The sequence below is a fragment of the Dermacentor variabilis genome, chromosome 3 (assembly GCF_050947875.1).
Source record: "Dermacentor variabilis isolate Ectoservices chromosome 3, ASM5094787v1, whole genome shotgun sequence".
In the NCBI taxonomy this organism is placed as follows: domain Eukaryota; kingdom Metazoa; phylum Arthropoda; class Arachnida; order Ixodida; family Ixodidae; genus Dermacentor; species Dermacentor variabilis.
In genome coordinates this window covers 69,893,925-69,920,405 of record NC_134570.1, presented here as the reverse complement: position 1 = coordinate 69,920,405, position 26,481 = coordinate 69,893,925, and the positions used below count along the sequence as shown (strand labels likewise).

The window sequence follows — 26,481 nt, the reverse complement described above, 5'->3', positions numbered from 1 at the left end:
GTCGGCTTACGAAACACAGAGGTAACTGGAGATCTCTGACAGAAGCCTTCATCCTGCGACTTAACATGATGACGATGACGATAATATCGACAAAGGGCGCCACATAACAAAGCTCGAAGATTATTGTATATTAGTTCTAGCTTAGTAATCCACGTAGGAGGGGGAGGGGAGGGGCGAGGTAATAAAACAGTAAGAGATTTTATTTGCTTATGTATGAACTTGTTATTCCGGCTGCGAAAGTTCCTGACGACGGCAAGTAATCAGACGCTTACTGCAAAAGTGCCTATGATAATGCCTCTGACTTCGCTGTAAGTTTTTATTCTGATTTCGAGCACAATAGAAGCTCAAAAACAAACAAAATTAATATTTTCTTTTTTGTTTGTTACAGAAAACTACCCTGGGCCACCGAGATGGCCAGCATACCCAAGGCCACCCTGTACGTATACGCTCTGATTTTACGAAGAGAAGCAATGCTTCGATGCATTGATAGCCTGCTACTCTCGATTAGAGGACCAGTTCGATTTATGAAATGCAGCGCGCAGGGCCGCGCGAACGTCCCTGTAGACAAAGTTTTGCCTATCGTACGATAACTCTTCCTCGCTGGCCGTAAATTGAAGTTAAAGGATCTCGAACCCTGTGTTCACATTTTCGTGCGCCCTGCGATTCAGACCGTATAGTCGAAGAGCGTATGAAAAAAAAAATTCTTCTACGCCTCCTGCTTCTATAAGCTCGACAGTTATTTCAGCCTCGACGGTAGATAAAGATACATAGAAGCAGAAGTCAGCTTTTAGATTTCTCTCCTTAACTTTCAATGTTCGATGCGCAAAGGCAAAACAAATCTCAATCGGTTCCGAGACAATAGGTTCGATTTTACAGAGCCTCGGGCGTTAGGTCACGTCCGCAGGAGGTCTAACAAAACAAGACCATACCTAACCTTTGGCTAGGCTCATGCCCAACCAAACTCGCCACACTCTACAAACCAACGAGGTATTCTTCATTTCGGGACGCCAGGTCGCGCGCCTTTTAACTTGGATCTTGCTACCGTGTTCAGCCTATTCCTGCGTCGACTGTAGGTCTAGCTGTGCTGTCACCAAGACCACGAAAACCTTTTTGAATGATAATAACCTGAATCTGCACTGTGAACGACGAGAGACGCCTTAATGAAGGGGCTCCAGACTCATTTTAATGAGCAGGAGTTCTCTAACGTTCACCTAAATGTAAGAACACAAGTGTTTTTTCGTACTGAGCGATCCCTATCGGAATACGGCGAGTCGAAACCACCACCTTTGCACTCAGCGGCTGGACGCCATAGGCACTGAGCCACTGTGACCAGAGATCGCTACACACGCAAGAGCGAATACTGCGGCTGGACAGGACGTCACGCGAAAGTTATATATATATATCCCTTTTCTTCGAAGCAACAGCAGAAGCATACTAGGTGGTAACTTATGTTCTCGCAAAAAAACTGGCAATATTTCTAGCACCTGAGACATGAACTACTTCAACAAAACTACGGTGAAGCAAAAACTGCTATTTGTGCTTAAACAAAAAAAGAACTTGTAATGGACAAGAGAGAACGAGTCAAGTTGTAATGCGGGAAGGAAGCCTGCGAATAGCGTTGTCTCAGGAAAGTGCGAAATGAGAAGGCAAAGGAAGTTCCTTCTGCAGCATGGTGCGAAAAACCAGTCGAGTTTCTCGAACACAAGGTTTTTTTTTCGTAAACCGCTGCAGCATCGCAAGCACACTCACGAGGCAAGGTTCTTGTCAGGTTCGCAGTCGCTGCAGGCTACTATTAATTTTGGCCGCTCTGCCAGCGTCTTCAGTGCCGCCAGCGACGCCGCCATAGTAATTAGGCGCTATACACAAGCGCCGCGCACACAAAGCATCCAACGCTCCCGTACGCAATTCATTTGGAGCCAAACGGTAGCCACCAGGAGGCCCTGGTTCCGCGTTTATTGCGTTTTTTTTTTTTTTAGGCGCTACACACAAGCGCCGCGCACAGGAGCATCCAACGCTCCCGTATGCAATCCATTTGGAGCCAAACAGTAGCCACTAAGAGGCCCTGGCTCCGCGTTTATTGCGTTTTTCGGTGTTTCCTTTCAGGAAATACCGGAAGAAAAATAAATCTCCTTTTTCTGTTGCCTTTATTTTTTGTTTTCCCCTCTCTCTCGTTTTCAGCTTCCAAAGACCTTTATGGTGTTTCTGTGACGGAGTACAAAAACTGCTCGCAGCGGGCGAGCATGACAATATGCTATGGGCCAGACATTACACGTAAGGACGTCGGGGGCTGTCGTGCACGTTTTCTGCCCACAAATCCAGCTCCCAGGGCTCCTTAAAACGAAACCACCAGGTCCCTTTGCCCTCTGATGTTTACTCCGCGCGTCCAAAACCCTGCCTACCGGCAGCGCTAACGGTCGATCTCCCTCGCTCACGGTCCCCTGTCTTCCAACCTCTATGTGGCAGCCCCAGGATCGCAACTTGCGAAACTCTTTTCTTTTCTTTCTTTCTATCTCGAAACATTTATTCAGTCTTATACCTTCGCTAGCTTTATTAGTTTTCCGTGCTCTCCATTAACCCAGCGGTATTTGCCGGATACTGAACGATGTTAGAGAAAGATGACGCATTTTCAGTTCTTGCCTGCGCGTTATCTATACGACTGGGCAGTTGTAAATGAAACAGCTCTTGTACCTCGGGTTGAGATGCACTTGTATATAGTTAGTTCCGCGAAGCTACATGTATTGCTGTTCTACGGAACTCCAGTACAGTTCCTTCGGTCTTAGATACCCTGCTATGTAAACACGAGGAACATTTCTATTGTTCACTCAGTAGTAAGGTTTAGGATCATCAGAGCGAACCATTATATTTATCTAACATGATACGAGATGCAGAGAGAGAAATAGCAAAGCCTTGCAAACGAAATGTCTACGCCGATAGTCATATAACACAAGCTTGAAATGAATGTCGGTCTCTAGCTGAAAGTCACGTTGTCGAGAGCAGCACCACCGCGAGCAAAATAAAAATGAGCCCTACAGTCGACGTATCACTGTAGTTTTCATTGATTATCTGCCATAAGCAAACAGAATACCGTGCCAAGGTAGCCCGAGTGATGCCATTATACTGTGCGTCCAATTTTGAGATGTTTTACTTTCTTTCGTAAGGCTATTTTACCGTTCTCACTGAACAAATATCGTTTCTGTTTCCTATTTTCCATCAGTTGGATATGGAGTGCCCGTCGGAAACGTCCAAGTGCCCACCACGCCAAGGCCACCAAGTAAGTTTTATTTTTTGTTTTTATTTACACATATCGTAAACACCATGTAGACCTTGGTTAACTAAAACATATTCAAGCGGAACTACAGCATAAGAGGAACTAGGTCACTGGCTTTGTTTGGCTAGGCACAATAACAGCTTACTTCCTTTTAAAGAGAACCACTCCCTTCGTAAACGAGGACCCTCACACGCTATTGGACTTCACACAAGACAGCTACAGGCGGCAGCTGTGTGGAAAGATAACAACAAAGAATGAACAAAATATCCACTTCATTAGACAATAGACAATGCTCGTAAAAAGCAAGCTAGATTTTCTGCCGCGCCTCATGTACAAAACACGGCGTTAAGGATATCCTCAAAGCGGTGTATATGTACGCAGATATTGCGTTTCTATTCGCGGAATGCCGGTGAGCAGTGCTCAAAACTGCTTGATGCGTGAAGGAAGTAACGTCGACCGATTCGCTGTCAGTTTAACGATGAACGCTGCCGCTGTAATTGAGGAATCCACCTACGCGAAAACATCAACGGTTTTGAAGGTCTTATGTCCATACTGTGATATAAACCGATCCTCTGAGGCACTATTACTGTGGGCCTTATGTAGCGTATCCTAAGGAGAACATTGGAATAGAACGAACGCAATAAAGTGCTTGTCGTCGTCAATACCTAGTCGTTATCCTCAGACGATTTGTTGCTGCTTGCAGTGGCAGTGTTCGTTTGAGCGTCCGTCCGTCCCTCCGTCCGTCCGTCCGTCCGTCCGTCTCTCTCTCTCTCTCTCTCTCTCTCTCTCTCTCTCTCTATCTATCTATCTATCTATCTGTCTATCTATCTATCTATCTATCTATCTATCTATCTATCTATCTATCTATCTATCTATCTATCTATCTATCTATCTATCTATCTATCTATCTATCTATCTATCTATCTATCTATCTATCTATCTATCTAATCTATCTACGTGTGCTGTACGTGCGTGCGCGTGCGTGCGAGATTTGAAATAGGCGATATATTGTTCGTCGCGTTCTTTCTCTCTTGTGCCTCCCACAAATTACGAGCTCGCAGCCCCTCCTGCTCCTACTGCTTTTTGTGTAAGCGCCGGCCGAATATTTCAGCCATGGCGCTTTTCGTGACGAAGCTCTCGAACACGTGTCGCTACTTTGCGCCGACGACCTGGCAACGACGAGACGATATGACGAGAAGATAGTGGCGCTCCGCCGAAAGACAAAGCGAGAGGGAGAGAATGGTCCGACCGGACAAAATACCACGGCACATAACGCGCGCCTTCCCGTCTGCCGCCCGTATTTTCGGCATATGCGCGCCTCGCTTACACAAAGCACGCGTAGGGCTTCGCGAACAGGGGAAAAATGGCGCGCGCCCATACTCCAAATGGATCCGCTGACGTGAATGGAGGAGTGGGAGGGCGGAGTGAAGGCCTCGAGGTATTTTTATTATACAAGGGGTGCACTACAGAAAAAAGGAAAAAGGAAAATGGTAGAATAACAAAGGAATTGCTGCTCCTGCTGCTCAGGAGCAAATAAATACACAAGTGATAAGTCGCGAACCACGAGAAAGCGATGTTAGCGAGTGAACGAGAGAGAGAGAGAGAGAGAGAGAGAGAGAGAGAGAGAGAGAGAGAGAGAGAGAGAGATGTGAAGAGGAAAGCGAGGCAGCGTGCACATCGCGAGGCCCATCTCGGCAACATCCGGACCAAACCACCGCGCGACCATCATTTGCTGCCCCGGGGGCTTGGACGGAAGACGAGGGCAAAGAGGAAGCCGAGGGAGAAAAAGAGACTAAAATAAAAGATAAGGAAGCATCGCGAAAACGAACGTGAAAACTACGTAAGAAACGTGTGCTATAGAAAGGACAGCCTGTCCTGTCGGCGCTCTTCTCCTCGTCGCTTCTTTGCGTTGCGAAGTAGCCTACCCTTTTCTGGGCACGCGCGTGGTGGCGGGGGCTCTGCTTCTCTTGGTCGCGCGGAAGGCTCCTCCGAGGCAGCGTCGCTTGTCGGTGCGGGCGCACGCACGCCAAGATTCGCTTTCGTCTTGGAGCAGGAAGGAAGAGGGTCGAGGAAGAGAGAAAGAGGGTGGGGATGGAAAGGCCGCCGGTGAAATATGAGCCACTCGTTTGGGTAGAATCACGTCCGAGCGGGGAATGCGGCGCGCGCAAGGGGTCGGCGGTGACCGAGAGCGTCGCGGAGTGGACGCCCGGCGGTTTCCGGGCCTGGTGTTCAAGAAGTTCTTTCGCACGCTGCCCCATTGGAAATAAGGAGTAAACACCACCATAAAGATATGTTGTGATTATAGAAAGCCTGCCGCCACGTTTGTTGTGAAAGAACAGGAACCCCCCGTTCCATGTCCTTCGCCTGCGATACATCGTCCGCAAAGTGCCGAGACATCCACTACGAGGCGGGCTCGTCATAAGCCAAAAAAAGACGATCACTTATGACGAGCAGAGGTTGTGAATATTCCTTAAGATGTTTAAGAAGATCCCTTCGGCGTTTAAGAAGAAACAGAACGTCAGGGAACAAAGGGCAGCTCTTTTTGTGGCGGATCGCAATTTCGTGGCTCGCGCGTTCGCATGCGTACAGTTGGCAGAAATAGTTTACGGCACATGGGTTTCACGGAAAATGTGAATTTCTGCTCTATTAAGGCATAGTCCTTCTAATTTGAAGGCTCAATGTGTAATTCGCAAAGGCTACTAGAGTCTGAAATTTTGAATTCGACGCTATATGCCCAGGCTTCGAGGGAATTAAGCATATTCGCAAAGCCCGCGTTCCGCTAACTTTCGTGTCGGACTTTAGATCTACTTGCTCACGTATCGAAGGCCAAAACGCAGCTGACTCGTAATTATCCTCGTTCTCCTATCAGTTTTTATTCCGCCATTTAACTGGTGTGAGGTTCTTAGCGCCAAACTTCAATTATCCGCCGAGTTTCGGCTACATAAGTTATTGGCAGAACAGAGATATTAACAACGATTGTCTTTACAACAATGTCGGTAGGCAGGCATTCATAACTTCGGTGCGGCGGACAAATGCGCTTAGACACGAAACTAATTGTTTTTTGTCCCTTAGAAACTTACTGTGTTTAAGAAGAGATGCTGCTCCAAAGAAAGACAAGGACGAAATCTGTTTCGGTAGCCCCTCGTTTTTGTCTTTCTTTGGCGCAGCATCTTTTCTTAAGCATTAGGAAACAACTCACCCAACAAGCTTATTAAGCTTAATATTTTCGCGCACTGGTTCAGTGAACGAGGTTGAAAACTGGAACATAAATGGGTATCAGAACGTCCTTCGAATGCCCGTCGTCGGTTCTGCGCTTTACGACATGTTCCTCCTGTAGCATGCACTCAAGAACGCCATCCTGCCACTCCTTGCTCACTCGGTGCTCCCTGCTCGCTACTCATCTGCGGCCGGCGCCTTGGCTAGAGCGTTTCGTCCCGGCGATGGGACACGCTCGCGCACAATCTTATCCCCCCTCTCCGTCTTCTGTGCGGGCCGAGATGAAGGACTCTGCGGGAGCAAACAGCGGGTTCACGTTGCCGTGGCCAGGAAAGAGGGGTTCGGGGGTCGGAATGGAGACAGGGTCGAAGGAAGGGCATCATTCGGGAAAGATCCTTTCCCCGGTCTCCCTAATTTAATTCCAGAAGTCGCCCGGCGTTTCTCGAAGGGCCCGCAGCCCTATGCGCTGCTATCTCGAGAGGTGCAAACCTCACTTTTCATAGCGCCAGCCACGCGCGCGCGGTCACGAACGTACAGACGGGCAGACGGACAGCTCTCGCGCCTCGCGAATGCACCGACACGCACATACGAGGACGAGGGGCGAGCCTCGAAGTACGAGCGCGTCGCCGGCCCATCTGGCAACACGTCGACGTCTGCTACGTTGCCGTCGAGGCCACTGAGAGAGAGAGAGAGTGTGTGTGTGCGTGTGTGTGTGTGTGTGTGTGTGTGCGCTCGCGCGCTACCGGACGAGAGGGGAAGAGCTGCACGGTGGTGGCTATGGTAGCGCGTTATAAGAAGGCTCCGGTGCGCGCGGGTGGCGTTACCGTTCGCCTTGCGGAAACGAGGAACCACTCTTCGCTAGCTCTTGCCGAGCCATTTTCCCAAAGCGCTCGATGTTTCCCCACCACCACCTCGGCCCGCCTGCGGCGTCGTCGTGGGCGTCGTCGTTGTGACCCTGTTTACCGTAAATCTTTGCTAATGCGGCCAGCACGCCACTGTCGTTCGCTCGAGGCGCGTTTGCTCTCCTTGTGTATGTATGGAATCGGAGCTCGTTACGGTGAGCTGCTCCGGAAGCGCGTCGAGCAGCTTGCGGGAGCGAAAGGATGCGCGGGAAAGAGAGAAGGGGAGAAATGTGAATAGGATGATGAAAGTGGGAGCGTTCCTCAATTAACTCTCTCTCTCTCTCTCTCTCTCTCTCTCTCTCTCTCTCTCTCTCTCTCTCTCTCTACGGTTTCGTCAGCGAGGCGTAATTGGTCGTTGCCGGGTCAGTTCATCTTGCTTCCTCCTCTCACCTCTGTGTCGTTCATGGGCCGCTGATTGATGCTGCGGTGAAAGCACTGAGCAACCACTTCGCTCGCGGCCGGCGGCGCATGCTGTCGATGCACTCGCGCTCTGGTGAAGTCCCTTAGGGATTGGAGAAGCCACGCAGAAGGCCCTAGAGCGACTGTACGCACTCCGCAGTGACTGGAAATCAGGAGGAAACTTACGGCCATAAGTGTTCTGGCCCTCAGAAATCTTCTTGGCCAGCAAAGCGCGATATCATTCGACATTAGCAGCAGACGCGCTCGCTATGATCAACAATGTTACTGACGAGGTGATGGGTATGGTTCATCGGTTGCGCACGAAGTTTCTAAATGTCGCTGGCGCCGTGCAAGTTGGCCGCAAGCTCGAGCGTTTGTTTGTGAAAACTACCGATGTCCGTATGCAATTTACTTCTCGGAAAAATTTCTGTCGCCAGAAAATCATTAGTCCAGCTAGTTCAGATGTTGGGAAATGCCAGAACGGCACATATACTGCAGAAAAAAAAACATTTTCATGTTAGTCTTCTTTACCCTTCTATCCGCTGCAGTCATCTTTTAACTCATTAGTATCTATATATAGTTATTTCACATAACTCTAACAGTACACTCGTAAAAGGAAGAAAAAATGAAACGAGTAAGCTTTTGGCAGGCAGCTGGCCAGCTGGCATGTGTAAATTAAAACTCTCAAACGCCCCCTTTCAACTCGTTACCGCTTCCCCTTGTGCAGGGTAGCAAACCGAACGTTTGTCTGTTTAACTTCCCTACCTTCCCTTCTCTCTCTCTCTCTCTCTCTCTCTCTCTCTCTCTCTCTCTCTCTCTCTCTCTCTCTCTCTCTCTCTCTCTCTCTCTCAAAAAGCCGAACAAAATATGTCTGGCAGATGAGCTTAGCTGATAACGGCTATGAAAACAAACATTCGCGACAAAAATAAAGCAAGGAAAAAAAAAGCTAGAGCCAAACATATGTATAATCCTCAGAGGACATATACTTCCGCCCTCATTTGGAACGTCTTTTTGCTACCGGTTCGCTTCCGCCGTGTCTCGTTGTGTGCTCTGGCGATTCCCTCCGGCTTCCTTGGTAGCCGACGCCTACAACGACGCAAAGCACCCGCCAGATCCGAAGCGACAATGAAACTGCCTTGTTCCTTTCATGGCGCAGCTCATCCTATGGCCGCCGAGCGGAGCTAGCTGCTACTGTGTGGTGCCTTCTTTCCTATCTCCTTTAGCAGTTGCTGTTTTTCTTTTCTTCTTCTATCTTTCCTGCAGCTCGGCCTTTGCGTACAAGTGATTTTCCCCCCCGTTGCGCCAGCACATGAAAAATTGCTGTCATCTGTGGATGACGTGCAGAGAGAGGCAGATGCAAGCGCGGCTACAAAGAACTGGGAGGAGGTCTGTCGGGATCTCTGCATTTCCGAGAACTGCGCAAGAAAAATGAACGCACCGAAAGAACGAATTAAGCAAGCGAGACAAGTTCTCTTTCGAGCAGTGCCTACGTCCCGCCCGTTCGCAGGGCCCATGCGGGATCCCGCAGGTCTGGAGACGACACAAACCCGCATCTTCTCGTCGTATTCCGATATATATATATATCGCATATGACAGCCCGGTATCCTCTATTAAGTTCTATGCAGTCCTATTTTGTTGGCTATGTCTAGGAGTAGCCTTTACAACGTCATCGGAATGGCCAAGGACCCCGTACGCAATAACCGCGAGGAGACCATTTGAAAACATTATTTCTGACTGTCATCGACACAGTGTACAGAGACGGTCGCTCTTACATGCGCCATCTCGAGTTAATGACATATCACTTTCGAAGCGAACCATTTTAGAATGCCGATATTAACAGCTGTCGCGGCGGAGGGCGACGAAGGCATTGCTACGATTCCTTGGGGAGGCAGGCTTTCACAGACCGCTTTGGAATCGACTGGTGTTAAATGGTAATCGTGTGCTGTGGACGGCTGTAATCGCGTGTACGTGCTTGATGTCTCCCTCTCTCTCTCTCTCTGTTTCTTTCCTATCTTTCTGTCTCTCCTCCCCCTTCCCTTATCAGCTTAGGGTAGCAAATCGTTTTGTTGTTGGTGCTGTTGTTCTGGTTGACCTTCCTGCTCTTTTTCCTTCCTTTCGTGTCCCCACTTCTCACGTGATGTGGAAAATTGCTTTTGGCCTATTCCGTCTGCATGCATCGAGGAAATCTGAAACTGTATGATGAAATCCATTGTAAGATCAGGAACACTTTCGAATGCTCAAACAGTGTTCCCGGGAGGGGTGCTCGCACCACTATCGGCAGCGTCTTCCAGATCGGCGTGAGACCTACCGTGAAAACAGTCATAATGGAGGTTACACGCTTTCCTCACATCAAAGCACTTCCCTGCAGCGCGACACGGTTTAGCTTTTGCCGCCGCACAACGCGGCACTGCGGCAAAGCCGCTCATACGAAGCGACGAGACGAGAAGTTAGACGAGAAGTTAGACGAGAAGTTAGACGAGGAGCATATTGCCACAGCGGCAACTGTTTTTCCGTTAGGATGCGTGCGCAACTAGTAGTATATGGCCACGAACTGCAGTAATAAATGTATTATGACAAATGTAGGCGCAGATTTTTTAAGAATAGCTAAGATGAAGAGAATGCGCTTCAAGCCCGACTTGTGCTTGAAACGACTTGAAACGACTTGTACTTTGTCGGCGTGGAACACAACTGCAAAGTCAGCAACTTTGTACAACGTGGTGAAGACAGCCGCTCAGTCGCGCGAGCTCGCGTTCTGGAGCAGCAAAACCTTCATGTTTTGCCGCTCTGCTCGTAAAGAGTTCGACGAGAGATTAGCATAAAAACAATAAACATTGCTTTGAAGACTTTGCTGCACAGTGGCTCATACAAAGACGACCGTACACCGGCGCCTTCAGCAGTAAGGTTTCAGTTTCAGTTTATTCATCTGAGATACATAGTTGGTTGTTAGCAGTATACAGGCGAGGGTCCCAAAGTCAAACGACTGCAGCGCGTGCACGACTTTCCACCAAATCTTCAAAAATAACTATAAAATTTGCACATTTCTCTACCAACCAATAAAACAAAAGACTCTTCATCGCCGATGACTGATGAGTTTCGTTATTGAAGTCATGACTAACATATCCTTGCTGTACTTTATTGAACAGCACTAGTACATATACCTATGTAAAATGACTCCCCCCTCCAAAACTCCCGCCATGACAAACAAAAGAATTAAAAGAAAAAAAGTCATGATTAATCACACCAATGCAGACAATGCAGGGGGCAAGGAAGCACTGCGGCAGCGTCGACCTGATTCGTGTGTTTAGCGAGAAGGCGCCGAAAGCGCCGTTCACGTTTCTCGGACATAAGCACACGGCGCCACGACCCTAAACGAAGTGAAAAAAATCGAAGATCTATATGGTAGAACGTCTGACGTTAATTGCTCACCAATCAGTTGCGCGCTAGCGCGGCTACGCGAGAAGGCCCGCTTTTAGTAAGCAATCAGGAGAAAAAAAAAGTAAACGAAAGAACCAGATAAACCGAACGACTGATCTCGTTTCGAAGCGCGGCATTAATCCACAGACACTGACAAATTTAGTTCAACGCCGGTGTGCGCCACCCCGTAAAATGGACGACGGCAGATATTTTAACGCCACGTGGACTCCCCCCCGCGCCCCCAAGGCATCGACGTCTGGCGCTGCTCCACCGGACCGTAATGGTTTAATCAATTCCCGACTCGTCAGTTAGCCTTCGACGCACGCTTCATTACGCGTTCCTCTTCTTCCTTTCGCTTCTTCCTCGCAGGAAATCAAGCGATCGCGAAAATGGAGAGATTCGTTCGAATTGCGCGAAATTTCATCGCCGAACTCTTTATTAGCGACGGGAGGTATGACAAAGTGAAGAACTAGAAGTGGGCGAGAGCGTTAAGGACTCCAGCCTCTATCGATGCGGCTGCGAGTTCCGGTTGATTAGCTTTAGCTGAGTTGTCCCAGCTATGTACGAGGTCAGATGTAGGCTCACTCCGGACGCGTTCAGCACTGCGACGAAAAAAAATTAAGAGTGTACTTTGCGAAAAAGAGTTGCTGTTTTTCTCAAGGAGGCGCAAAACTAACAGCGATACCTACCATATTAGTATGCGCGGTGATACAGCATTCGGCGTAATGAAGAGTGGGGGAACAATCGATGCATCAGCTGTGTGAGAACCAACGTCTCGACCACCGGTCAAGGGGACCCTGGCAGAAAAAACGTGCTCGTGTGCAAACGTTATCTCCATGCTGAGACTTCCATATTTCCCCTACCGTTGATCGATTCAGGTCGCTATCTTCATGCGATATACTTGGTAATTGTAGAAAACATTCGCAGCGGTGCGCGAAGAATGTGCTATGGAAGAAGTTCTTTATGCTTTTTCTGTTCCTTTCCTAACCTTTCTTCACTTCTCGGCGCTGGCTTCTTTTTTGCTATATATATACTTCGCCTCAGAGTAGGCTCACCATTGAAGTGTTATAACCACAGGGCGAATCGCAAACATTGCCTCGTGAAGTATAGCGATCGCGCTTCTACGAACGCTTCGACGGTACCAATAGAAACGTGGTTTCAAGTAAAGGTTGTTTGTGTACCTTAGAGGCGCCGGCCGGCAGACAGTGCAAACAGCCTGAAGCAATTCAGTGCCACTTTGCTTTCTTTTTTTCCAGGATGCATGTTATTTTTGGGGAATTCCGCAAGAGGCAATCAGAAGAAAACTGTGCCAGCTAGATCTTGCGGAGTTCGGTACCTCGACTTGCACAAAGGACAAGTAACGCATATTTACTATTTGCTTCTGGGCTCGATATCCAGAATAATAGTCGGTATACGCTGAACCAACTCACGGTCGATAAGATCTCTTTTTTTCCCGAGGCTGTTGGTGAAAGGTAAATACACACAATTTGAAGTATTTACGCTTCAAGAACACATTTTGGGTAGTGAGGAATACCGCAGAGAGCGGCTCCACATTGCTTTTATACATTTAACCAGATGGGGTTCTTTAACGTGCGTACAAATCTCGCCGCCACAGTTGAAGTTTAGCATTACGCCCCTACTGCAATGCGGCCGCCTCAGTCAAGAATCGAACCCGCGACCAAGCTGCTGCTCAAGGTGCGGGAGAGGATCCACGCCATGCTCGAGGGGAAGCCTTCATCAAAACGAATAGAAAGAATAAAAAAAAATGAAGCCGATCCCACTAACTGTGGGAATCCATGTTACGCGAGGCACTTTTGCTGCCCGCTTTGGCTTCCCCGCATCGTTTGGGATTTACAAAGGCGTAAGAGGCGGACCAAGGTGTTTGCGTAGAACGAAGAGCCAAGCATTGGACGCGAGCGTGTGCGTGACGACATCGGTAAGACGGCGATGACGACGGTCGTGTGACGCCGCCGACGGAATGATCGCTACTCCGACCACTCGATGCGAGCTTACGACACGCCGATTGTTGGGTTCTATATATACAGAGGTACTGGACGAGCGTAAGCGAGAGAAAAACTCGGATTGCGACGTCATCAGCGACTATGTATTCCACAATCGTACTTACGTACGATTGTGGAATCATCGTACGTATTGTGGAGTCATCGTACGTACTTACGTACGTACGATGACTATGACGTGTGGTGTATGTTGAAACGACAGTGCCGCCCCTCCCCTCTCCTCTGAATCCACCACTGCTCAAGAGAGAGAGAGAGAGAGAGAGCGTGCACAGAAACGCAAGGATGTAGTTCCTGTAGACTATCGTGCACGGGGAAAAGGGGACAGGGAGATAAAAAGAGAAAGAGCGGAAGGAGAGAGAGATACAACCGCGTACGTTATAAACAGCGCTAGCAGACGGCACTTTTGAGGTCTACTATAAAGGCTCGTGGACATCAGGAACACGAGTTGCTCGAATCGAGCCTTCTGCGCGGAGTTTCTTTAGGAGCAGTGACCTAGAAAGTTTTGTTCTTATAGTGCACGACTGCCCAGTCGGTACTCAAAGCGCGCCGTATAGGCATGGGTCGTTGTTAGCGCTTCGCAGTGTCTTCCCTGACTGTACGCATGTATCCGCTTACCGAAGTTTCGACTGGCATTCCTACTTGCGCGTGCACGCGAGCATGCTTTCATCTTCGATAATGAAACCTTCGATAATGAAACCTTCGACAATGAAACCGTGCCTCGACTTCGTTGAGTTGTTCCCCAAACAACAAAGAGAGCGAAGAAACATATAGAAAGGCAGCAAATTTAGCCAGTTTAAACACCGGTTGGAACACTGCGAAGGGGGTGAAAAAGGATTCTGCGCAAAAATAAAGATAAAAAAAATGTAATGGTGGCGCACTTAGTTGCAGCCACAATTTTTGCATGTGGAAGGCCGTTATTATGCTACTGATCAAGCTTCTTTCTGTCTTTGTTTTATTTTCGGAATGACGATGCGACGTTGGCGATTACCGGGGAGCTAACACAACCCCCCCCCCCCCCCCCCCCCCCGGTTACGCCACAAGTGCGACCGGAATGGTCCTCATGACGGCTATCCCTGTAAGAGCATAACTCGCGGCGACACGATAGCGTGCGTGAATATTCAAGCTCAAAAGCGCCTACAGATATTTCGTATTGGCACATCGTTGGGACAAGCTGCGCAGCTGTTCACCTTCGCACCCCACCGACAGTACCTGGAGGCAACAAGCACCATTTATCGGCAAACGTAAATAACACGAATAAAGAACGAGCAAAACGAGAACAAGGTTGAAAGCGAGAGCCAACGTTTCGACAAGTGGACTTTCCTTGAAAAAGACGAGTCCACTGGTCGAAACGCTGGCTCCCGCTTTCACCTTGTTCTCGTTTTGCTCGTCGTCTTGAATTTCCATCTCCCCCCCTTCCCCCTGTTTGTTATCCACGAATAGAGGAGGTAACATAGAGCGTTACAAGCACTGGCTGCGGGCAACGTTGACGCGTATGCTGCAACTCATTAGCGTGCACGATGACTGCGACTCGCGGTGATCGGTTTCGCGTCCGCAGGCTGCTTCTACAAGTCCGAGCGGTACGAACACGGCGACTCGGTGGAGACCCCGGAGCCGTGCCTGAACTGCACCTGCCAGAAGGGCGTCCTGGTCTGCTACCTGCGCGTGTGCCCGGTCATTGGCACGCCGGCACCAGGATGCTTCACGGCCAGGGAGGCCGGGCAGTGCTGCCCCAGCGTCTTCTGCAGCGGTACGCACATCGAAATTCCGCTGGCACTTCATACGAGATTGGATCGCTACAAAACTTTCCAGCACAAACAAGTCGAGCCCCACCTACAAACCCATAGAATCAGCCGTAAAAGAAGGCTTGAAAAAGGAGAGACCAAACGACACATGGACTAATCCCTTGCAGTATCTTGTTTCGTATTTCTGTACAATGTCGATCTAAGGTTTCTCTCGACTGTCTACAGACAGTTTGTGGACCTGTCATTGCACTTATAGATGGATGTTCCTAACACTCTTTTTTTTTAGAAAAAGAAAAGTAGTAGCTACTAATAAGATGCCGCAACATTCAGTATACCTTGTATAACTGCACTTGGTAATAGTAGATTTAGTAACATTATTGACTAAACAAGGTAATTACTGTTACTATTAGGTCTCAGCTACCGATTCCACACGCAGCTGTCCCCACTGCATACGATGTTTCTAGCCTATAACGCATTTATCGGGACCACGCCCGCACATTCCAGAGTGGGTCCGATCGTCATAGGCTAGAAACATCGTATCCAGTGGGGCTAAGTGCGTGTGGAATAGGTAGCTGAGACCTAATAGTAACAGTGATTAATTTATTTAGTCACTAATGTTCCAAACTCTACCGTTACCAAAAGCAATTACATCAAGGTAGTGAATGTTGTCTCAAATACTAAGTGACGACAATCTTTATTTAAATGCACAGGCTATATATGTTATTCAGACAAAAGGAGAGAAAGCGTAGAAAAGCAATGTACTCTTTAACAAGGCTAAACATTGTCCGTTGGCTCTTGTAATCGGTTTTTACAAGGGATGGCTGTGTCCTTGCTCTGTTCATCGTGATATAAAGTGATGGAAACCTGCTTACGCGCGTAAGGATAAACGGAAACAGCGCATCTTCTTGGACACTCTTCTCTTGCTGTCCCGGTAAGGTGTGGCCGGCCTTTATATGCCCGGGAAATTGTCGATGCATAACGATTTGCACCAAACTGTTTAGATATGACTCCAATAACAAGGTACGCACTTTTTTAAAAATATTTCTCCAATTTTCTAGTTACTTGATGCAATTCTGTATCGCTGGTCGCGCTACACCCGAATGCATGATTCTACATGCTGTCATAATCACTTACGTCGTGTTGCAGCAAAGTAGAGCACCCATTTAACCATACGAGAGAGAGAGAGAGAGAGAGAGAGAGAGAGAGAGAGAGAGAGAGAGAGAGAGAGCGCTCTTTATTGGAATACAGAGAATTCTTCCAGTGTTCGAAACCATAGAGTTCCTCACGGCTCTACCACCGAAGCAATGACTATGTCAACAGCATACTTGCCTTTGGTTAAATGCACGTAAGAGTCGCTTATTCACGAGAAGCTGTCAATGACAGAGAAAACATTTCGTGATCTATTTTCTGTACCGCGTGCTAGTGAACATGGCAGAAAATAATCAGTGCATCAAACCTCACAAATATTGAGACAGAAAAGGGCTAAAAGCATCTTGCATCTGATAAGGCATATAACAAAAGGTCGCTGTTTCTTCCCACAGGAGATAAGAAGTCCGAAACCACAACAACTCCGCCGCCTCCGACCGACGACGACTACTACGACTACCCCGCGACCGTAGACTACGACGCCGAAGCTATCACTACCACAACCACGACTACCACTACAACCAGGAGGCCCGTCACAACATCTACCCGCAGGTACAGCTTCGCTCCCAAGCCCGTCAAGCGGCCGTACGACAGCGGCGTGGACGAAGTCGAACTGTCCGCCAGAACACCCAGCGTCCTTGTGGAGCAAACAGAACAGAGCACGACCGCGGAAGTCGACGTCGCGACCACCACAACCGAGTTGCCTTCGACAACCACGACGACCACGACAACCACGACAGAAGCAGCCCAGACGTCGTCCGAGGCTACGGCCACTGGACGCCCGACCACGGCATTCGCCCCGACCACGACGCAACAACATCCGGCCGGCACCGCCTCCTCTCCCAAACACTTCGCAACCGTGACGGCAATCGGAATCACTCCCACGGCGACCACGTCATTACCCGTGATGACGACGGTTTCTGCCGGCCTTTCAGGAACCAACCACCGCGACAAAGTGGATGTGACGCAGCAGTCCGACTCTCCTGCCAGCAGACCGAACGCTCGACCAAAACCAGGTCAGACAGAAGCAAGCGCCCCAACTGCCACGACGCCTTCCACCACAACCAGCACTGCGAGTCATGAGACGAGCACGCCTCCAAAGCCGACAGGCCAGGAAACCGGTAACACGATAAAGCCCGAGGTCCTGGGAGGAGGGCCGAAAGTCGTCGTCACCACAACCACAGGAGTTAGCGCAGTCGCTGCGCCGACAGAATCGCCCTTCGACAGCGACGAAGCCCTGGCGGACGCCGGGCACGACGCCGGCACGACGTCGCCAAACGAGGTCGAAGCGCCCGTGCGAAAGGCTCTGACCGAGGAGGAACCCGTGAACAGCGTCGAGGGCGGCTTGCAAGGAGGCGGCAGGGACAGCGTCATGTTCGTGTCGTCCACGCCGATGCCGTTCGAGTTGCACCACAGCTTCGATTTGCAGGACCTCAACAGCGTCTCCGGAGGTAAGCCGTAAAATGGCCAAGGCGAGCGGGTTACTTTTCCGTGGGCAGCTGAAACCCGGTATTACGAATTTCTCGCTTTTACAGGTTTCTCTACTTTATGAGAAGTCGTCTACATAGCGGTAATCGATTGGCTGAAATGTGCGATTGCGAACTCGATTTTGCTAAATGAAGTTGACCGGCGAACGCAATTCCACGAAACACTTACAGGGGAATAAGCCCAAGTAATAGATGATAAACGTGGCAAGACGCGAAGAAAATCCCGCGCGAAGGAGAGATTCACCCGTGCATGGAAGACCAAAAATCCGACAAAACAGCGCATGAAAAGTGCCAAGTTAAACTAAAACGTGCGCAGTTTCGCACAGGCCTTGCCCCTAGAGACCTCATTGCACATTCACTTCGCCAATCATTTTCAATAGCTTTTCAGCAAGCGACGTAATATAGGATAATATATATGGCAATAAGTCCCCCCCCCCCCCCCAGCACCACCAGAATTTCGACAGTGCATTCATTCTATATCTTCCATGTACTAATTATATTCCGATCTTCTATTTTACAGCAATCACAGCGAAGCGGCTTTACAGGGGGGAGGGGGGGGAAGGAAATAGAATAGAAGCTGTATCGATTTCCAAACACGACAAATGCTACTGGAACATCTGCTGCGATAGAAGCACCAATGGCTAAAAAAGAAGGGAAGACAGAGGTCATCGCTCGACGTTATCAGTTAATTTATATTCATAAGTTAGCTTGTTCCGTTCCAGCTTCACCTAACGGTCGATCGATGATATCGGTATTAAAATAGAGTGCGCTGTAGTCTGCAGCCGATCCGTGAGCATTCGCAGAATGAAAAGAAGTGCACGTAACAGAGATGCTTCGAAAAATGCGGCCCCTATATATACGGTCCGAATGTTTTACGCCTGACCGACTCCATTAGAGGCGCCGAGAGAAATCACGCCGAACAGCGGCAACACTTGGAAAGTATCCGAATGGGAGGAAAACTAATAACTCGTACTGATGTTCGCCGCGACTGAGGAAACGTAAAAGGGAACAATGGGAGAAGGGATCTTTTCGAGTTTCCTGAACGCGTTTCGGAAAGCGATAGTGCCGACCTCGTTTATATATTTTTTTATTTTATTCTTTTTATCTTTTTGCTTGACCCGGTGAGTAATGACGCGGCACAGATAACGCCCCGGCAACCCAGCAGCAATCAATGCAAATGAACCGTGTTTAGTTCATCGATGGAACTCGAGGAAGAAAAATAACACATATCGCACCTCTCCCCGCGCCTCCCCGCGAAAGAAGGAAAAAAAAGAAAGGAAGGGAAACATGCGAGGGAACATCGTAAAGTCAATATGAAGGAGCGCGTATTCTGTCGTCAAATATGCGGAGCAAAAATTACGAAGGAAGAAAGCAAGGCTAAAGAAAATGCTCGCACCGTGCAATAACCACGTCCATCGCGAGTCGTTTGTGAGCGAATTCGAACGACTGGAAAGAAATGGTTATGCGTATACAGTGAAGCGATAAAGATAAGCGATGCGAGCTTTCTACCGTACAAAACGCGCTCTTGCGCAGAAACCAACTATTATAGAAGAAAATAATAGTTGCATCGCGGTAAATTCAGCAAGGTGTTAATCTGGGCTAGTTATTACATCATGCAAAGCTAAATATCGCTAGAGAAAAGACAGGAACTGAAACAGAAGCCAACGAGGCGAAATAAATAAAGAAATAATGAAAGAAAGTGAAGAAAGAAAGAGAGAAAGGGAGCAGACGATACAGGGCGCTTGTGTCGTCTGCTTCGCTCTATATACTTTTGTGTTTCGCGAATAGCGCTGTTTATCCTTGCATCAAGTAAGAACCGACTCGACCCCGCTACGGACTAGACAACAAATGGAAGTGTAATAATGCCGCATTATTTTGTGTTAAGCTCGGTCTTTATTTTACATATCGTACTTGTCAAGTCTCTGTTGGGGCATTGCGTGTTCTTCGGTACCTCTCACTGACCGACTAACTGTACCTTGTGAATTAAATTCACACAAGGATATTATTAAATTCTCTCGCGCAACGAATAATTGCGTTGAACAAGCGAACAAAAGCTTCGGGGGAAGAAATGAAACTATGTAAAGGTACTGTTCGCAAAAAAGCAGACCAATTTCATTGAAACACCGCAATGACATGCTCCTAGGTGAGTACAGAACAATGTATGTTCGTGAATTGTCGTCGCTCGAATGAAACCATTCGAAGACGTGCCTTTGCGAAAGTTGTACAAAAAGAAGCGCACTCGTCTTGGTCTTGATTACTGCTGAGTGACGTGTCGACAAAATCCCGCGGTTAATTATTTATCGCCGAAACAAAGTCCACTACAATAGGCTTGCTCCAAATTAAAGCTATTTTAATTGCAAGAATACCTGCGCATTGAAACGCAGTATCGGTTCGCATTGTCTTAGGCGAGCATTGTTCCCGGTTTATTCTTGCATGCTGCTCTGCCATGCCTCTCGGTGAAAACACAGACGTAGAGCAAAGATGTAGAAATGCAATGACGAAGCATGCGCTGTGGAACGCGCGATTTTGACATAGGATACGCCTTTTATTAGATGGTCTGATCACTCGCAGTGCTCGTATATACGGTTATGCAACATGTATCCAGGTGTTTGGAGCGTGAGGTAGCCAACTGTTAAGCAAGCATATCGAATAACTCCGTGACTAAACGAAGTACTTGAAATGACTGACGAAGATACACCAAATAAACGAACGAACGAACGAACGAACGAATGAATGAATGAATGAATGAATGAATGAATGAATGAATGAATGAATGAATGAATGAATGAATGAATGAATGAATGAATGAATGAAAAGCATGGCACACAACCGTTTTCCTCCATTGCGCCTCCGTAGAAGTGAGGCAGCCTCGGCCTGCCGAATCGTGATCAGCACCAGAAAGGTCATCGCCAGTGAATCACGCTAGCTGCTGCACTACTAAGCAGACACGAGCGTTTGTAATAACATATCTAACAATGCTGCCTATAATGCACCTGTTTTATTTTTTTTTCGACGTTCGCATCCTGCACTTCTCGCTTGTAACTATAACTCAGCGCAATCTTGCACGCTGACGTTTTTCATACGGTAGTGAAAGAGAAAGCGTGGGCAACATATCCGAAGTGAATGTTAAGTGAAACAGCCATTACAGTATAAGGTCCACGTAGAAACTGTTGCTGCGTTGTAGATTTCGGAGTGCCTTTTCTCATTCCCTAGCGTACAACTGCAACACAAATGGTCGGGTAAGTAGGTTTGAGGAGCACTTCGCACACTCACCAGCCTTAGCTTTGTACAATATACGAAAGCCGTTTGAGGAGACCGACTTTCCCGTATCCGCTTACGGAGCAGCGAGTACAGCGAAAACTCATTAGTCAGCCTTCAGACGCACACGGACGTTGCTTCTTCGAGCTTCGTTTCATCTGGTGCAGCACGTTTGTTTAGCGGCTGTAACCTCTACTGGTTCCATAAGGTCACATTTCTGTCTACCGAAACGCTGGCTACGCGCAAGCACAGCTGTCAGACCGGGCCTTCCAAATGCTGGTTCCGTGTACTTCTTTCGTGTCAATCTATTAGAAAGAACTTCATGGCATTAACTGTTCGATGCCATCCCTATTACATGACGGCAAAGAAGTTTTACAATGCTGGAGAAGTAAACATCAATGTACTCGAATTTTATTGTGAATGTGACCGTTCTGTTGCTTGACAAAGAAAGGTAGCAAGCAGTAATGAATATGAAAGATAGCTAATAACATCAGCTTTTTTTTTAAATTCAATTATACGTTGAACAGTGCTGTGCAGCCTGCTTATACAGGGCGGTCGCACCATATTCACTTGAAAGGCGTCGGAAATGCCTTCGTTAGAATAAAGAGCCCTGTGTAAACAGGAAGAGAATAGTCCCAATCCAAGATAGTCGGTTTAGGTATTGCGTGCTGGCTACAGTCTAAATTATTGACTCGCACAACAGTGTACTAATTCTCACTAATATCGGTTGCTGCCGTGACGCGCCATTCACTCTGTACCGCACGACGCAAGCTTTGTAGGTTAACACGTGACACGCATATTGCCCGTGTGTTTTCAGCGTGCCTGGACGAAGCCTCGCTGTACGCCGAGGGGTCCGCCATGCTTTCCTCCAACTTTTGCAATTACTGCTATTGCATTCGCGGCTTAAAGCGTTGCGTCCAGCCTAAGTGCCACCTGGCGGTGAAGGACTGCGAGCCGCAGTTCACCAGCCAGTACGACTGCTGCCCCGCCAGCTATGCCTGCAGTAAGTACCCGCTTGCGCTTTACGCTTCACTAAACACTGCGTAGATGCTAAGCCTTGCCTAACGCTGTCTCTAACTCGCCGACACATGCGACGCGACGTTCAGCTCGCCGGAGGAAAGTCGTACGTCCTTTCTCGTTGTTCGCAGCGCACAGGGTTACAGTAAGCACGTGAGTGCACCGTTGGATTACTGCTGACGTCGGAAGTGGTAATCAACAGTGCGCGAACAAGGGAAGCCTCGGCCAGAAGCTAATGCATCGACAAGGAAAATCGTCTTCATGACTGTTTGTTTGTTTGTTTGTTGCGCGCATACGATGAGGGGAAACGTTTTATTTTTTTTGGAACGTTGTCTCCTGACGGAGGCTTCCCTTCTTTGACGTACCATTGTTTATAAACTCAAGTTCCTACCTTCCAGAAGGTGACTGCTTTGTCCTGTCTGGATTACAGATATAGAAAGCTTTATCAGTGGCGGAGATATTTTCAGGTATTGATTTCAGCTAATACTGGCTTTATACAGATTGCTTTCTTTAAGGTCGCTGTTAGCTGGCAGTACAGCATAAGAAAAAAAATGGAGTGCCAGCAGGTGTTTTTGTGACAGCTCCTTTTGTAGTCCCACACGACCATTTCAGAGAGCCTTGTATTCGACATTGGAGTGTGAATTCTAATAAAGCGACCAGGGTTGCGCGAAAACTCTGGAAGGGGGCAATCAAGCATAGGACAAGCAGTTATATCCATGACATATGGTCCGTGATTATAACTCCTGCAAAACGTGTCAGCAAAACGTACGCTCGCTGTCTCCGATATGAACCGGGAACGGTACAGAAATACCACTTTCCTCCGAGCCGTGGAAACACATCGTGCGCACTCATCACGCCGAGCTCGCTTTGTTTGCTTTAATGCTTACGTCAGCTAACAGATGCCGAGGCCTTCAAATAGCTGTGCACTTGACGTGTACAGAAGAACGTAACGGCAACCAAACATGACGTGCAGTGTTTGAGTTGATCGGTTGTGTTGTATAGCCCATTGTGTCTGCATGACTACGGCCTGCCAAGCAGATCTTCACATTGTCGAATGCTACAGCGCCGCCGCAAGTGCCAGGACGACGGCGTCCGCGCTGTTCCGCACGTGTATCCCCCGCGTAATGTATTGATTGAATTATAATTGAATCAAGTAAACAACACGGAAAGCTGGGGATTACCGATTACCCTGCTCGGCGATTCTTCCAGAGTGGTTCACCAGCTAAACATTTCTCTTTCTTTGCGAAGCTGGTTTACTTTTACCGCCTCAAGCAACACAATTCGGATATCGCGAATTGTTTCGTCAAAGCGTTCCCACTTTTCTTCCTTTGTATTTCTTTTTCGGCTTCAACAACTTCAAGTTTGTCTGCGCTACTATTTGACAGCTGGAAAGGAGGAATAATTACTCTTGCAAATAAATTTACCTTTGCGTGATGTGCTGCATGCTCGGTTCAATGTGCTCACCCGGTCATGCTCGCCTCAGCTCAAGGGCCGAACGCAACGACGCCGCTTCCGCCTCCTTCGACGTCGGCCTCAACTACCACCAGCACCACCACTACCACCACCACCACAACGACGTCGACCACGACCGAGGGGCCGGTCGTCATTCCCATTCAGGGTGAGAAATGACGTGAAATTGAAAGCTGACCGTTCTCTTTTATATGATGCGGTACATTATACACACAAAGAATCTTGGCCGTCAGTTTTGTACCGGGTTTTGTAACGCGGACCGCGTAACCGGCGTGTAACCGGCACAAGATTTGTGGCCTTCCTCGCGGCCTCCGAGATCGCGCCGGACAGGTCGCAACGACTGTGATTTCTGAGGCCAGGCTTTCCTTGTTGCGCTTCCTGTCGAGCTGGCACGTGTGACGCGCATATTGCGTCATAAAAGGTTTCCATCCTGCGTAGCAAAACCGTCTTTACTCTCTGGTCTGCCCAGCTGCGATGGACTGACTTGTTGGCAGTGTTGCAGCGCAGTCTCGTCTGCAGCTGCTTCAACGGGAAACGTATGCATCTATATCAGTGTTGATTACGAAACAACAGAACCAAGAATGAGATAGAAATAAGAACATATTAGCAGACAAAAATTCGATGATTAAACAATATTTGCCGCCAAGTGCGTTTCTTGCTATCAGTTTGATCCGGCCCACTATCGCACATATGCAGATTGCCACCGCAGTTTTCACGCCTGCCTCAGTCGCTCAAGATTCGGTCTCTAGACAGCCTCTGCGGACCCTTTTGAAACCTCTTGAGAAACATCGCAGACCGCAGCCTAAACACACACGCGCGCGCGCGCTGTTCTGAGTTATTGTGTGAACAGAAAGAGAATGAAAGGTAGGTAGGTCGGCCGAGGTCGCGCCCGGTTTGCTACCCTGCACCTGAGGAAGAGGGCAAGAAAGATGAGAATGAAAAACGAGTCAGTGCGGCGCACATCCGCAGACGAAATGTTCACTCACGTATAGTCACAGGTGCTGCTCGCATAGCCCAGTTACCTTCAAAGGTGTTGTGAAGTGTTTCCACTGAGAACGCCTTCAATGTGCCTAGGCTGCTGGAAGAAGGGCAACCTGTACCGGGTAGGCGAGCCGATACCTGGCACAAAGGACTGCGAGACCTGCTTTTGTTCCCCCCGTGGACCACTCTGCCAACGGATAGAGTGTCCGCCTGTTGCCCTGGACTGTGAGCCTGTCATCCCACGAGGACACTGTTGCCCCACCGAATACATATGCAGTAAGTGATGCCGTTTACACGTTTCGGAGTTTTCTGCCATGTCATGTACGCTCGACAGACGTTGATGCCGGGTGAAAACGAGGAGTGCAGATTTGCTTACAAGAGTAATTTGATTAAGTACCTACTACACTTATGGACTATTCGTACTGTCCCGTGGTCGTGACGTATATATTGCCACATGGGTATGAACTATACGTATGTGCGGATATAATTTATTAATTGACTTTTGGTAGGAACAAACAGCAATAGCGGCGAATATTTTCGAAGAGAATAGTTCGAATATTTGGGTAATTTGCATAAAACAAAGCAAATTACGCAACCAACAGATATTTAAAAAGAATCCGTGGCGATTTGGCGGTAAATGAGGAAGCGCGTTAGCATTACGTTGTGCGTCTTGGTGTCAGATTTACGAGTTTCGTTCAGGAGCTTGCTCGACACAAGTCCTGCCTCTTCGAGGAGCGAAGTACATCTGACAGTAGTCCGGAGCAGACCACCATCACATGCACTAACGTGTGTGTGTGAAGCCGGCCACATGATAGAGATAGAGAGGGGATGATATATATATATATATATATATATATATATATATATATATATATATATATATATATATATATATATATATATATATATATATATATATATATATCATCCCCTCTCTATCTCTATCATGTGGCCGGCTTCACACACACACGTTTTTCCACTCCTTTTACTCGCAAAATGGAAGCAGGTTCATCTAGGAACTGACATTCAAAGTGCTGCTATTAATACATTTACAAGTAAAAACGCAAGTTCAAGATTTTTTACCATGCCAGCAGTACAGAATATTCGTTTGTAGACTTCTGCTCAGTGTCCGTCAAGGAGGCCGGGCGCTTGCCCGTCGTCGACTCGTCGCGACGCCGAGAAATGCAGATACCGCACGGGACATTGGATTGCGCAACGCCGGCAGTTCAGGCAACGTTGCGCGAATCGAACTCGGTGCTCGGTGTCTACACGCGAGCTTACAACCTGTACCGTCCAGTGCAACACAGAATGTAGCTGTCAGCTGTCCTACCGCGGACGCCGCTTCTGTGGCCCTCCGTAGATCGAGCCCATGAGCGTCATCTCAGGCGATCACCGATGAGCCGCTCGTACGAACGTATCAGCATAGCGTGAACTCCTCGCGTCGGATTACCGCTTGCTACCGCGCCAGCCTGTGCCAAACTTGAGCTGTTGGGCCTAATTAGCGCTGCTTCGTCGGGTATAAGCGGCAAAGTTACGGCAGAGTCTTACGGTTTCATGCGGCGTCGACGCAGATATATATTCACCGCAACCGTCACACTACTTTCGGAAAGCCGACATACCGCTTCGCCTGGACAATCTGAATGACCTGAGTGGAGCCCGCGGCGCGCTGAAAAATCTCGGACGCGGCGTGCTGGTGCCTACGTCATAGCGACACCACCAGGTGCACGTGTCGTCTGCTTAACTGTTCTTTAAAGGCTGGTATCAACTATACAATTACCAGCTCTGCGGCTTTGCCGAGGTTGGTTCAGCGGTACACTCGTACACCCTTTGAGGTGTACATTTGCCACACAACGATAATCGTCATCTACCTTGCTTGCGTTTCCTTTCTTGAAAACGCTGCGCTTGCTACTTTCCTGTCGAGAATGCTCCGTCATGCTGATAACGCGCGTGCCGTTCGTGACTTGGAAGTAGCAGGCTCGCAGCGTTAAAGAACGGAAATGCGGACAAAACAAATGACGGTTATTGTGTGGCAAGATACGATCTAAAGAGTGTAATTTATAACAAATTGAGCCAAAGTGAAATTTCGCGACAGTCAGCTTTCAACGCAACGCGCGCGGTAATTCCAGTTATGGGGGGTGAGGACAGTCGCCATCTGTCGAAAGC

At 48.4% G+C, this 26,481-nt stretch overlaps 1 protein-coding gene across 1 annotated transcript in view; it reads left to right on the top strand.

Moving 5' to 3' along the window:
- Positions 1-26,481, top strand: part of LOC142575852 (uncharacterized) — a 265,876-nt gene that overhangs the window by 215,777 nt on the left and 23,618 nt on the right. Inside the window, exons 10-15 of the mRNA XM_075685551.1 lie at positions 389-436; positions 3,215-3,271; positions 14,773-14,964; positions 16,501-17,556; positions 23,351-23,485; positions 24,412-24,594. Of these exons, the coding sequence (XP_075541666.1) occupies positions 389-436; positions 3,215-3,271; positions 14,773-14,964; positions 16,501-17,556; positions 23,351-23,485; positions 24,412-24,594 (1,671 nt within the window). The remainder of the gene's footprint in view (positions 1-388; positions 437-3,214; positions 3,272-14,772; positions 14,965-16,500; positions 17,557-23,350; positions 23,486-24,411; positions 24,595-26,481) is intronic.